Consider the following 15,129-nt stretch of genomic DNA (forward strand, 5'->3'; position numbering starts at 1 on the left):
ATGATAAACTTTTGTTTCTTCCCATTCATTATTATAATGTCAGATCTTTATGTATTTCTTCAAAGAGAAAGACCAAAAATACTAACTTCACAAAAATAACACGTGGACTATTGAATATAGTGGCCACATAAGCTAAGTATGATTTTTAAAAGAAAAATGATTTTTTTAGGTAACTCCCATTCTATACTGATATATAAAATTATGATTCAATATCTGTTCATTCTCAAGGAATGGAGAGGTCTATAAAGCACAATATCTAGCTAGAGAGTCTATGCAGAAATGTTAAATGAGTTAGAATTACTTGGCCCAGAAAGAACAATAATCCAATAATAATCTTCATAAGAATATCAAGTGCCTTTCCTAGAAGATGGGCATGAATATTTTCAATTGCTACTAAGTGCAGAAAAAGAGAATAAATTTGGATACTATGTGCTAAATTAGAGATTTAAAAAAGTGTATTTTGAAATAATTCCAGACAAGGAAATATTTTCCAATAGACTATTAATAAATTAGGGCAGGACATTTAGGGCAGCCTAGAACTGGGCCTGTTGCAGAGAACATTCAATGTTAAACTGAGTTCTCAATTACCTGGCTTGTTTTATGTGTAGTTCTATCTGAAAGATCACAGAGCATGTCAATATCCTTCCTAGTGTTCAAAAATGCTTCTAAGAGAGGACCATGACTCGAGAATTTACCTTTTGCTCCTCCTAAATGACGGCTATTCATAAGAGAAAGACAGTGAAAATAGTGTGTTCACTCACAGGTAATGGGATGTCAGGTAGGAAGGTGGGGTAAACTGAGCCTATATTACCTACAAAGCTGATTCTGAACTTTATGACTTGTAGAAAGACAAATCTATTTCCCTGGTGTTTTATAAGCATTATGAGACTTATTTTGTCTTGCAATTAGTAAGTTAGTTGAACAAACATGAATGTTTATACTATTAAGGTGTGTGAGGAAAATATGAGAAGGTCCACAGCTGATTATTAGTCAGGATGGTGAGAAGGTGAACTTTATCGCTTACCTCAACAGCAGAATGGTGACCAATAACCAGCCCCATGACCCTAACAAGTACAAGAACTAGAAAAAATAACTCTAAATCATCTCATGGAGTCTCAATCTAAAATATCATTCGACCTTCTGGTATTATAGCAAAATAAGGTATGTATACACTGAATATTCTCCATATCCCAGAATGGTGTATGCCACATTATGAGAGCACTATAAACACAGATGATTATCTATGATCAAGACTTATATAGTCCTGAAAAGCATCATTTAATTAGACTTTGAAATGGTCATTCTCATACCTTAAACTTAAGAATGCAGATGAAGATGCTTTAGAAATTAAACTGTGGTATGAAGATTATCAACTATAAATATCTAAACCTTTACATAATCCTTCTTCGAAAGAAATTATATCAAAATTATGTCAAAATTTTAAAAAGTGGTTGTGGGTATATGGTTGTATGTGTGCATAAATGAAAGCACAATTTTTGTTGGTGGTGGTTTCATGGGATGATGGAGAACAAGAAACTAGTATTAAATAGAAATTTTCAGCGAAGAATTTTCTATTAAATGGCTAGACTCTGGCCACCAAATAACATTAGGAGAAGAAAAAGAAAACATAACTAGAAAAGAGAGAATACCCTCCCCATAATCATAAATTAAAGTGAAATAAAATCTGTCAATAGGTCTATAAATGACATCTTAAGTTATACATTTCAAAGTACACACACATACACTTTTCTTACACATGAACACTGGGGAACATTCAGAACTTACTAGTGCTTGGGTCAAGCTCTGCCAATTCGTCCTGACAAAAACCTAAAGAGAAAACAACAGGAAAAAAAGATTACAATTCATGAATTACTCCAAGGTGCCTCCAAATATGAAAAATCAAGTATCATATAGGGGGAAAAAAAATCCAGACTCAGATGTCAAATCTGGATATGAATCCTAGCTCTATAACATTCAGCTACTGTACATCCTTCTTTGAGCCTCCATTTCATCATCTTTATATAAAAAAATGGAGATAGTAACAGCACTTATCATGGAATAGTAATGAGGATTAAGTGAGACACTGATATAAAATGCTTATTTAGCACAGTCCCTGGCACAGAGGACCTCAATAAACAACAGCACAAGTAATTATAAGCATGCCAAAGTTAGCTGTAAAAAGTTCGTAATAAAATTAAAACGTACTTAATACTCGTCATGTTCTACTATGTTATCAATGAATTATTTTCCAAAAGAAAGCAAAATATACAAAATATGAACTTATAAAATATCAAACAGGATAATTTTACTTAAAATTTTCACAGTTGCTGAAGAATTTTACCTATACACACAAATAGGAGCAATTCTTCCATTAATAAATATGCTATTCAAGTTGGAATAAATACCTCTCAAAGCACATTTCAGGCCCAAAAAATCTGAGCTACATCTTTCTGATTGGTGTGTAACTATCACACTGAAGAGAAAAATCAAGCACAGTGAGTGGCAAACACCCAGTAGGTGTTCTATACATAGGTGATGAAAGTTCTATTTTCCTGGAATGACTGCTTATTCTCTCCAGTTTGCCTTCTACTCATCCTCAGAAAAGCTTTTTCTTGCCTCCCTTATCCTTGTGTCATACACAAGGTCAAAGCCCCCTGTTATAATTATCTATAATGCTTTGTGCACTCATAAACAAGGAATTACTGGCTCAATGTCTGATGACATTATTAGACTGTTCCACTAACAGTGTTCCACCATCCCAGGGGAAGGGACCTGGCCTGTCTTGTTCACAGTTGTATCCCCATTATGTCTCACAAGCCTAGTACAAAGCAGATGTTCAATAAATATCAACTGTAGTATCTCAATGGTAAATTCAAAAACAATGGAGCAAAACTAGGACTAGAGGGATATAAGAACATTATATGTCATCAGAGTCAGGCAACCAGAAGCCAAAAGAGCAATTGAGCGTCATGTGGAGAAGAAGAATTCAAACAGCAAGTAGACTGTTTAAACACCACTTTTAAAGTCCTTGCAATCCTGGGCATTCACCAAACAAGCCACAGTCCTTCTTGGTAAAGAACTATTCATCATCCTTCAAGACCCAGCTCAAATATGACAACTATGAAACGTGGAAAACAGAAGAGGCCTCTCCTGCATTCACAACTTAAATAACTGCCTCCTGCACTAGACAGTGAGCTCCTCAAGGGTAGGGACAGTGCCATATCCATCTGCAGAGCTGCTTCTATGCCCAAAACAGTTGCCGATACATTACGTAAGGTGCTCAAATGCAGGATGAACCAAACAGAAAACACAACCCTGCCTCTAGATCACAGTCTAGGGGAAGGAAGTCACAGGATCAGAAAATCTAAGTCTAGCCTGAAAAGTGTGTGGAATGTCTGAATGAGGAAATCTGATCTGGAAAACCAGAGTTTGGAAGCTGCTAAAGTGGATGAGATGCCTAAAAAGGCTCACCTCAGAGCAACTTTAAACCCTCTCTACCTAAACACATGGGGATCAGAAAAGCTGTGGAGAGATGCCAGGCAATGAGGAAATCACTCATTACACATGGTTCCAATATTGAACATCCTGCCAGAAATGAAACTGAGAATAAGCATTCACTTAACATAAATTGACTCAAAAACAGGACAAAAAACATGGGAAGGCAGAATAGTATAATGGGAAAGTTATAGTTCAAGCCACTTTTAGTTTAGTCATATGACTTTAGGCAAGTCACTCCCTATTCTGGACCTCAGATTCTGGACATTAAATGAAAGAGCTGTACTAGAAGTCTCAAGAAAAGACAAAGCCTAACACATTTTCTGAAAACAACATTCGGAACTCAAAGTAACTAGATCAAACACAAATAAAGAGAGGGTGACTAAAAAAAAAAGAAATACTATGAAAAATAGTTAAAGTGGACATCTATTGCTTTTATCTGCCTAGCAACCACTCCCCCCTTCTGGTTAATGGCATTCTGATTTTACTTTGGAGACTTATCCCTTTTACACTTTCAGTTGATATGACCCAAGTAGGATTGACCCTAACCCTGCTATAAACTGGGATTAACAACAGCACTTACCTTACAGGTCTGTTAAAAGGATTAAATGAGATAGTGCTTGTAAAGACCTTACACAGTACTTGACAAAGTCAAAGCTCAACATATGTGAGCTACTACTAACTAACTAACCCCAAGGGTCCACCCAATCTAGTGCTGTATCTGTGGTACCAAAGAGGAGATTATAGGAGGGTTAACTATTGACTCATGACACCATCCTCAAAGACCTGGAATGGAACCCCCTAACATCACTAATGTAGTTTAATTACTTGCTGTGATTCTTGAACCTTTTTTTATATTTTGAGCCTATAAATTGCTTGATGCAATAATTCCAGATGTAGTACGCTACGCCCCAAGGAAAGAAGAACTCTTCATATTTTCCTTAAAACAAATTCCTCCAGTGGTCACAAAGATCCCTGATTATGGAATTCAGTAACTATGTCTACAGTCCCTCCATCCAGCCCTGAGACCACTGGCTAATAATGTTGTCTCTGGCTTTACAGATCATCACTAATGCAGGAGGCCTGAGGAGATATGGAGAACAATGTTAATCCTACCTCCTGACAAGTCAATGGAATGGCTAGATTTGGCTACCGTTCTCAGTCTCACCCAGATTCTCAGCAACCAGATCTAGCTAGCAAAATGATTCCTAGCTAGAAGAATCCAAACTACTGCTACAAGTAACCCCAATGTGTGTTCAATTCAATTCAACACAGAGGCAAAGGATATCAGAATTGTTTGGTAAAAAGCAGACTCCTAAGGCACATAAATACACAAATATAACCCCAAAACCTTCTGCCTCACAAAATACAACATATTAAACAGATTAGGAAATGTTCTGAGAAATCCAGAGTCTTTGGCTGGTGACTTAAATTGCTTTAAAAAGGGAGAGACAAGAGACACAGCTTGGTTCCTAAAATGATAGATATACCACTAAATTAGCACGCTCACAAGCAATTTGAAATTTAGTGCAAAGCTTATATATATTCTGTTACCACGGTTTAACTTAGAAGACAGATGCACAGTGAAAAGGACATGGGTCTGAGTTAGAGTTGGATTCAAATCCCGTATCTGCCACTATTTTTGTTTAATTAACTACCCTATAGCTACTTCCTGACATGGGGATAAAAATAACCATCTGGTTCAACTGTTGTGAGATTTGGTGAATATACATAAATAATCTACTTTATGGCAAGAGATCAATAAATGGCTCTCAGTCTAGGAATTTTCTTTAATACAAAGGAAGATCCAGTTGACAAGCTTTTCTCCAATAGGAAAGAATTTGGCAAAAACAAAAAGATCAGTGACTCCTTAATCTGTGATTGGCTACAGTAATAGATTTTGAAAATATTGATTTTTTTTCTTTATTTACTATTTTTGGCTATAAACTTATACATTTACCACAATAGGATCTTAAATAAACTTTGAGTATACAATTTTTTTCCAAATGTGAACAAAAGCTTATGGGTAATGCCACTTAACAAATTCAAGCCTAAAACACTAGCTAACTGTAATCTATAATGTGTTTTTTACAAAAGCAAGTTAAACATTACACTAGGAATGTTTTAATTTCATTCAATTTGACTGTAGGAAGGCAGCATGGTGCAACAGAGACTTGGATCCTGGTCAGGATTCTGCCAATCTACTTTGAAGCCCACAAGGCAAAATTAAGGTAAGGCCCTTAAAAGGCAAAATTCTATAATTTTAATCAAACATCTCATCTTTCCCCAAAACAGAAATCACATATTAACATTAGTTTAAATGTTTTAATTCAATATGAGATATAACATTATTTTACCTAGTCAACTGCAATTCAAGTTTCATGTACTTTAAAATGTGAGATATGAAGTGAAGCAGAGCTTCCAGAAGGAAGTTAGGGATCTAGAAGGATTTTGAAACTATTCTGCCTTATTAGGTTCCCTACTCTGTGATCCCAATTCCCTCTGCTTCCCACACCAAATCACCACCAGGGCTACTGACCGTGAATTCAGGTTTTAGAGAATTTCGTTTTCCATACTCCCTAAGAAAAATGCTAAAAATCTTTACCCAGGATTTGTACTGATACACAAGAGTCATTCACTGGTACTTTCTGGACCAACAGCTCAGGTCATCTGTGTCAGTTTCCCATCTGCTTTGTGCCCCTGATCATGATTAGGTTCCCAATGAAACTCGGTGTCCTTCTTTCAGTCAGATCTGGTCTCAGCCCTAACTATCCCCCGCCTCAAGGCTGAGGCACGTCCCAGGATCCCAGGAAAGGTTGCTCAGTAAATGTTGAGGAACTACTTCTTTCTCCAAAAAGCAATGGTACTAAACCACATGCTACCACAATTAAGTTCTTGCCAAAATATCAAGTTCTAAGAGAAAATAACAGTTTCAGTATTCTCTGCCTTTGAAGTCTAGACCAACAATGTCCAATTGAAATTCCTAAAATGATGGAAATGTTCTCTCTCTTCATTATCCAAAATGATAGCCACTAGCCACATGTGGCTATTAAGCACTTGGAATGTGACTAGTGTGACTGAGCAACTGAATTTTTAACTTAATTTAATTTTGATTAATTAAAGTAGCCACGTAAGGCCAGTGGCTATTATAATGGAAAACATAAGACTAGAAAAAAAGTCTTCCCTCTTCTAAATGTATTATGCCACCTTTTGGACTCTGTTGCAGCTTTAAAGTAAATGAAATATGGAAATGCTTACGCTAGTGTTATTTACTGACCAATTCATAAGTTTATCAGTTGTTATCAGAAAGTAATTCCATCAGCCTAGCAAATATAGTCACTTACTCCCTCAAATGTTATTAAGTACCTGCCCACACTGTAGCAGCTCCTAGGCCTGGAAGATACAAATATCAGTAAGAATGACCCTACTGTCAGAGAATGAATAGTCCAGAGGGGTACAGAATAAAAATTAACTATAGAGCACAACAATATGAATGTACTTAATGCCACTGAACTGTACACTTAAAATGGTAAATTTTATGTTATATATATTATACTACAATAAGAAAAGATTAAAGCCAAATGAAATAAAGATAGCAAAGGAACTTCCCTGGTGGTCCAGTGGTTAGGACTCCACGCTTCCACTGCAGGGGGCACAGGTTCAATACCTGGTTGGGGAACTAAGATCCCACATGCCGTGTGGTGCGGCCAAAAAAAAAAAGCTAGTGAAATAGACAATAACATTAAAAAAATTAATGGTAGGGAGTGAATGATGGACAGATTGGGACAGATGGACAAGGTGAAACTGGGAAGCACTGCAGAGTAGTAAGAGCATATCTTTTGCTATCATAATAGGTTTGAGTACTGGCACCATCACTTACTACTGTGTTAACTTAGGAAGTGACTTCACCTATCTGAGCCAATTTCCTCATCTGTAGATTGCTGTGAGGATTTAATGAAATGATACACTTAGGGCAGTGGAAAGCGCTTAAGAGCCGCTATCAATATTAGTGAGAACAGAGCAGCAACCATGGGGCCAGGGGCATGTGCAAGGGATAAGCATTCACCAGACAAACAGGGCTATTTGAGAAACATGCAGAGGAAGCCACATGTAAAAGGCATGAACCGAGAAAGTGAACAATGCTACCTGGTAATGTGATTTGACTGGAACCCCAGCCAGGGCCATATCATAAAGGGTTTTAACTGCCATACATGGGGAGTTTTTGGCTTTTATTCTATAGGCAATAGTCACTGAGGAAAGGAAATACATGGATACACCTAGGAAGTGTGTCAATACCAGCCCAACTCTGACTAACTTCAATACAGTGGTTCTAAAATTTCAACCAGGTAACTAAAAGCATAAGGGTTAAAAGGATGGGAGGAAAGCGCTCTGAGAGGGTAGCCAAGATATACATGGCAAACCATCCACAGATCCTGAAATTCTAGGAACTCTTCCCATTTTTCAGGGCCCCTCCCAAATCCATCTCCTATACTGCTTTTGGTACAAAGAATGGCTTAGGTAGCGGCTGAAAAGGAACGTAGCTTTTTTCCTTTTTTTTTTGGTAACAAACATTAGCTAGCCAAACCATGGCCTGCCTTACAGTCCAGTTTGCAGCCTGCAATTTAGCCCCAGACCCAAGCAAGTACAGAAACACTTTTCTTTAGATTGGCTGAGCATTAAATTCACATCTGCCTCTTTCCTTTCTATCCAGTGAGTGGGATGCCACTTGGGCCATTAGCTTTTGTTTCTCACAGGCAACCTGATAAACTATACTTCAGGAATAACAGAAAATGCTTTTGAATACAGAGACAGCACCACAAGTCTGCACAGCAAAAGCTGGCTGGCAGAACTTCAAGTCATATTTCCCTTTCTCCACCTACAAATGTCAAGGTCACATTTTAAAAACTGCAACAAAAACAAAGCCCTTTCCCTAATGTCATTTTTTTAACATGAAATCTTAGGGGCAGAAAAAAAGAGTGGGGGGAGGAGAAGCCAAGAATTCTCAATTATATAACCTATTGTGCCCACATATTTGCTCAGCTTAAATGGTGCTTACAAGAAGTGTCTACATTTCTATGGAAACCTTAATAAGTTCCATCTGATCAACCTACATCACCTTTCATTCAGTTTTTCAGCCTTCTAGCTTTGTAACTGCAGCCTTGAAACCATACTGAAGGCAGAAAAGCCAGCTCAAGATTATGACATTTCAATTTTAAGATATTTTAAAAAATAAAAGCAGTACAAAGCTTCAAGGCTGTGGCTAGAGAATCAGAAGGTGAAAACAGTTTAGGAAGGCAATTCGGTTTGATGAGTCAGAGGTCATTAGTGTTTCTATGGAAATATAGTACAGGCATTTCTCAGAAAACTGCATGTACTGATGAGCCTCTGACATTCTTCATTTACAATTCCTGGATCTCTGTAGTAACAAAAGAGATTGTTGATAATTCTCCATTCAGCTTGGAGGTTAAAGAAATTTCAAAATGCACACATACAATAAAATGTATAAAATAATCTCTCAGTTGCCATTTATTGAATCTTTATTATAGGCCTGGCATTGGCTTGATGCTTTACACGAATTCTTCCTTTCTCCATCTTATAGGTTTAAACAGATTATTGTATTCTGTTACATGGAAAGAGCCACAAAAGTCAAAACAAGAGAACTTCTATTCAGAGTAGTTGGGCTAATAAAACCCCACCTTTGCAAGGTACATGCTTTTCAACAGCTAGCTGGGAACTTGACGTTACTTCAAAAAACAAACCCTGACATTCCCACAAAAGCAGGGCTTCAGAGTCCAAGAAAAAAACACCACACCTTAGATGAGTCCATTATAAACCTCCTCTTGAATAATCCAAGATAATCAGAAGCAGCCAGAGTAACTTCACTAACCAGATCAAACCGAAGTATAAAACTTTACATGAATGAATAAATGCAATACTGTAATTAAACAAGAACTAGGTTCTTTTAGAAAAATGTTACTCCCAGCAGAAGTAGGAAGAGTGAAGACTTTTTTGCTCATTGTCATTTCAAAGACTAACTGAAGAAGAGTCTTACAGACAAAGGAGTTTGTTTGACCGTGGTCACAGAGCTTTCGAGGTCATTTCAGAACCATCTGTTGAGGATGATTTTTTTTTTCTCCATTCTATTTTTCTGATTGAAAATATATTGTTTTTATAAACAGAAACATGCACATTTTAAAAATCCTAAGAACAATGAAAAATATTTTTAAAAAGAATGTATATATATGTATAACTGAATCACTTTGCTGTACAGCAGTAATTAACACAACATTGTAAATCAACTTTACTTCAATAAAAAAGAAAAAGCCTAAGAACAAAATGATTCGCCTTAACTCTAAAATTGACCAGTTCAACTGAAGGAAAAAAAAAAAACCTCCCAGACATTCTCTAAGTGACTTTTAAATTACTTCTTATTAGAAACATAATTCTGGGCACTAATCTTTCTGACATACTAGTTAACCATTAATGCTAAAGCTCAGCACCATCTCTCATGTCTCAGCTTCAGAAATCCATTGTGTGGCAACAAAAAGATACAACATCTTTAAACTTCCACCCCAGAATCTTTCAAATATGAAGCAAAGCTAGTTGCTAGTTAATCATATCTATGAAATAACCCCAAAAGAAATTTTTTTAAACTATTCGAACTGGAGTCAAGATAGAAGAGCAAAAACCAACATATGTTTATAGCACCACATAAATGCAAAAGACACTCCACAAACAGGATTAAGGGTGAAAAACTCCTGCTGCTTCTTATATGCTACACTTTCCTACGTTCTAAAATTAAACTCAATAAATATTTACCTAGCATTTTCAATATAGGGCACTATGCTAAGTTAAAAGGGATACAAAGATGAATAAAGCTGGCTACCCCTAGATTCTTACAATCCCTCTCCCCACTGGTAACCACTAGTTTGTTCTCTATATCTGTGAGTCTGCTTCTTTGTTATATTCACTAGTCTGTTCTATTTTTTTACATTCCACATATAAGTGATATCATACAACACTTTGTATTTGTCTTCCTCTGTCTGACTTATTTCAATTAGCATAATAACCTCCAAGTCCATCCATGTTGCTGCAAACAGCAAAATTTCATTCTTTCTAACGGCTGAGTAGTATTCCACTGTATGTATATTACCACATCATCTTTATCCATTCATCTGTTGACAGACACTTAGGTCGCTTCCATATCTTGGCAATTGTAAATAATGCTGCCGTGAACATTGGGGTGTATGTATATTTTCGAATTAGTGTTTCTGGTTTTTTTGGATATATAGCCAGGAGTCAAACTGCTGGGTCATATATGGTAGTTCTATTTTTAGTTTTTTGAGAAACCTCCATACTGTTTTCCACAGTGGCTACACCAGTTTACACTCCCACCAATAGTGTACAAGGATTCCCTTTTCTCCACATCTTTACCAACATTTGTTATTTGTGTTCTTTTTGATGACAGCCATCCTGACAGGTGTGAGATGATGCTTCATTGTAGTTTTGATTTGCATTTCCCTGATGATTAGCGATGTTGAGCATCTTCTCATGTGCCTGTTGGCTGGCTCCCCATTTTCAACATGTTTAGCATGGCATGGAAGGCCTTAAATCATAGAAATAGGGAATTCCCTGGCAGTCCAGTGGTTAAGACTCCGAGCTTTCACTGCCAAGGGCCCGGGTCTGATCCCTGGTCGGGGAACTGAGATCCCACGGGCCACATGGCACCGCCAAAAAAAAAAAAAAAATCATAGAAATAAGCAAGTCCAACATTTGAAAAGCTACTTTTTAGAACCTTCTTTTCCTTGACTCATCATGAAGTTTGAAAAGGGTAAAACATCAATTCCTATTTCCAAACTCTTAACTCTTTATACAGAGATTAAAACGTCTATACCAACTCTGATGTTAAAGCAATTTCCTAATGCTGAGACATCAATAAAGTGATAAACTAGGGAGGCAAGACACCTGAACACTAGCCTTACTGTGGTACTAATAAGCCATTTGTGTAATGCTGAGGGATCTACTCCCTCTGTGCTCCATTTTCTCTTCAGTAAAAGGAGAAAGTCTGGCCAATTTTCTTAGTATTTTTTCAGCTCTAAAGTCTATGAATTTTTCAAAAGTTGGCAGTTGTGTATACTAGGGGATACAGAGGACATAACGTTAACACTTGAGGAACCCTTAAGAGGTTGCCAAGATTCTTAGATTTTTTTTTTTTTAACTAGAAGAAACCTTATAAATCATCCCTAATCTCTTCCATCCCAGTCTAGCCCCCATTTTACAGAAGGAAGAAATTGTGTAAAGGGAGTAACATCTGTAATATCTCTCTGCTTTAAATGATAATCATGGTCCTAAAGGCTTTGGCATTTTCCCAATCTAAAAATGGCAACAATAATAGTACATACATGTCACAGGGCTGTGGAGAGGATTAAATGAAATAAAAAAAATTTAAAGCACTCAAGAGAGTACCTGGTTTAGTAAAGGTTAGCCATTATTATTATTATTATTTTTAGATGGACCAGTTATTCAATTAGGTTCTTTGTAAGAAGTTTAGAACACTATTTTGTGAGGATAAATTCCATTTGTAAGAGCAAACACAGAGTGGAGGTAGCCCTGGAGCTGAGGAACAGCTTTGTTTCTTCATTGAATTTGTGAGTCCACAGCTTTCTGATCAACCTTGCGCTGCTCTGTAATCTCATATTTCTCTCTGTGGGTCGAAGATCTCACCTTCCTGGTGCCTGGGCTTACACAGCTTCTTCTTCTTGAAGTAAACATCAGTAAGATGTTCTAGGATTTTTCACACCACTGATATCAATTTTGATGGAGGTGGCAATGACAAATTTCTGGTGTTCTGCGGAGAACTCGATTGAGGGACAGAGGCCCAGCCACAAGTAGCAAGCCACTGCTCAGCTGCTTCAGAAAGATGACCCTCTTGCCTCCGTGGCGCCCAGTGAAGCAGATCAGAATGGTCCCAGGAGTGATGTCAGCACGCAGTTTTCTCACATGCTTACTGAAGGGTTTTTTGCCATGACTTAACAGCTTTCCAGGCACATTTTCAGTAGGATAATACCTAGGCACTTTGCGAAGTTAACCACTCGGGTACCACCATTCTTGTCACCACCAACTGGTTTTGTGACAGTAGCAAGGACCATCACCTTCTTTTTCTTTTCAACCTTGGATTTAGCTACTGAATACTTCATCTTGTACGAGGCCTTTCTGGAATACATAACCAATCAGGAATACTGGCCAATTCCTCTGACCAAGACAGGGTTTCAGCTGCAGTGGGGCTTCCCCTTCTTAACCTTTTTAACCTTGCCACCAGCATCAGCCTTTTTTTTTTTTCCTTTTAATTTTTATCGGAGTATGGTTGCTTTACAATGTTGTGTACAACACTGTACAACAAAATGAAACAGCCATACACACATAGATATCCCCTCCCTTTTGGACTTCCCTCCCATTTAGGTTACTACAGTGCATTAGGTAGAGTTCCCTGAGCTATACAGTATGTTCCCATCAGTTGTCTAATTTATACATAGTATCAATAATGTATATGTGTCAATCCCAGTCTCCCAATTCCTCCCACCCCACCCCTTTCCCCCTTGGTATCCATACATTTGTTCTCTACACATCAGCCTTCTTCGCTTCACATTTTTTCTCTTTAGTATCTGGCTTCTCAGCTTTTCCACTGCCATCTTGTAAGATGAGAAAATGGAGTTAGCCATTATTATCATAGTTGGGAAAGTCATTCTGATCTTCACCCTCCAAGCCACAAATATAAGTATACTTGTGAAACAGACTTCTTTTTTTTTTTTTTTAATTTATTTATTTTTGGCTGCTCTGGGTCTTCGTTGCTGCGCACAAGCCCCCTCCAGCCGCAGCGAGCAGGGGCCACTCTTCACCGTGGCACGCGGACTTCTCATTGCGGTGGCCTCTCCCGTTGCGCAGCATGGGCCCCGGGCGCGCGGGCCTCAGCAGTTGCGGCACGCGGGCTCAGCAGCCATGGCTCGCAGGCTCCAGAGCGCAGGCTCAGCAGCTGCGGCGCACGGGCCCAGCCGCTCTGCGGCACGTGGGATCCTCCCGGACCAGGGCCCGAACCCGTGTCCCCTGCATTGGCAGGTGGACTCCCAACCACTGCGCCATCAGGGAAGCCCAGACTTCTTGATTAAAAAACATAAACCACTTTGCAGCAGCTCTAGAGAAACTGTTCCACTCTGTGCACACACAGAGAATAGGACCTTTTATTAAGTCATCACTCAGTGCTATTATTGAGATGTTGGCTTCTTGATGAAGCTACAGCATTCATGTGAAAACTGACCTCTGGGTCAACCATTCAGATCTCAGATCACCAGACCAATGAAATAAATGACTGGGGTATGTTTAAGAGCTACAGATACTAGTCTACCCTGCCCAACTAAAATCATACTCTACTTGTATAATACATGCATCCTTTTAATTTTTGATACCTGTTATAAGGTCTGTCAGCTTAGGGGTAAAGTTCATCTTCTAACATTATCATGCATTAGCATTAGCACAAACATAATGTAGCATTCTTTTTTTTTTTTTTTTTTTTAATTAATTTATTTATTTATGGCTGTGTTGGGTCTTAGTTTCCGTGCAAGGGCTCTCTCCCGTTGCGGCAAGTGGGGGCCACTCTTCATCGCGGTGCACGGGCCTCTCACCATCGCGGCCTCTCTTGTTGCAGAGCACAGGCTCCAGACGCACAGGCTCAGTAATTGTGGCTCGCGGGCCCATCTGCTCCGCGGCATGTGGGATCTTCCCGGACCAGGGCTCAAACCCGTATCCCCTGCATTGGCAGGCAGACTCTCAACCACTGCGCCACCAGGGAAGCCCAATGTAGCATTCTTACTTCCCAATATGTATCTCAAAACTAAGTGAAATACCAAAAATGTCAGGCTTCCAGAGTGGGGAACCATTACTTGGTAAACAGCACTTCTCATCTGACTTTAGCAATCCTGTTTCTGCATATGCTTCACATTCCTGAATAAGTCAAAGTGACGATATTTTTAGAATATTAACTAATGATGTCAAGATGAGAAGAGTGTACTCATAAGGTCAACAAGGCAGACTGAAATACAAGCTGACCTGGAAATTGAAGTTGTGTAGACATACTGGTTGCTTACAGTCACTACCATATTACAGTCTTCGTGTTTTCAGTTCACGATATTCGTTTTTTAACTTGTTCCACATAGTATTAAGTAGCCTAATGTTATTTTGCTTTATTTCCTAAAAGCCATTAAGTATTACAATTCCCTCCCATTCCACACAGAGACCTACTTCTGTGTCACATGCCCAGGGCCAGCACTGCCTCCCTGTTTGCAAGGACATGTCCTAAATCCCACAACAGCATCCTTCTCCAACACCACTAATTGGTTTCGACTTCATTCTTTTCCTTGGAAACACAAAAAGGTATCTTTAAAAAAAAAATGGTCAGGGACTTCCCTGGTGGCGCAGGGGTTAAGAATCCACCTGCCAATGCAGGGGACCCGGGTTCGAGCCCTGGTCCGGGAAGATCCCGCGTGCCGTGGAGCAACTAAGCCCGTGTGCCACAACTACTGAGCCTGCACTCTAGAGCCCGTGAGCTACAACTACTGAGTCTGCGTGCCTAGAGCCCGCGCT

General features: G+C 38.7%; 1 protein-coding gene and 1 pseudogene across 2 annotated transcripts in view; both read right to left on the reverse strand.

Moving 5' to 3' along the window:
• The window catches only part of NR6A1 (nuclear receptor subfamily 6 group A member 1), a 207,171-nt gene that overhangs the window by 173,919 nt on the left and 18,123 nt on the right, over positions 1-15,129 (reverse strand). For both annotated transcript variants that reach the window (XM_059926570.1, XM_059926569.1), the window contains exon 2: positions 1,786-1,827. In XM_059926570.1, coding sequence (XP_059782553.1) covers positions 1,786-1,827 — 42 coding nt within the window. The remainder of the gene's footprint in view (positions 1-1,785; positions 1,828-15,129) is intronic.
• Positions 12,035-12,734, reverse strand: LOC132367967 (large ribosomal subunit protein eL6-like; annotated as a pseudogene).

Source organism: Balaenoptera ricei, chromosome 6 (genome assembly GCF_028023285.1).
Source record: "Balaenoptera ricei isolate mBalRic1 chromosome 6, mBalRic1.hap2, whole genome shotgun sequence".
NCBI classification, from domain to species: domain Eukaryota; kingdom Metazoa; phylum Chordata; class Mammalia; order Artiodactyla; family Balaenopteridae; genus Balaenoptera; species Balaenoptera ricei.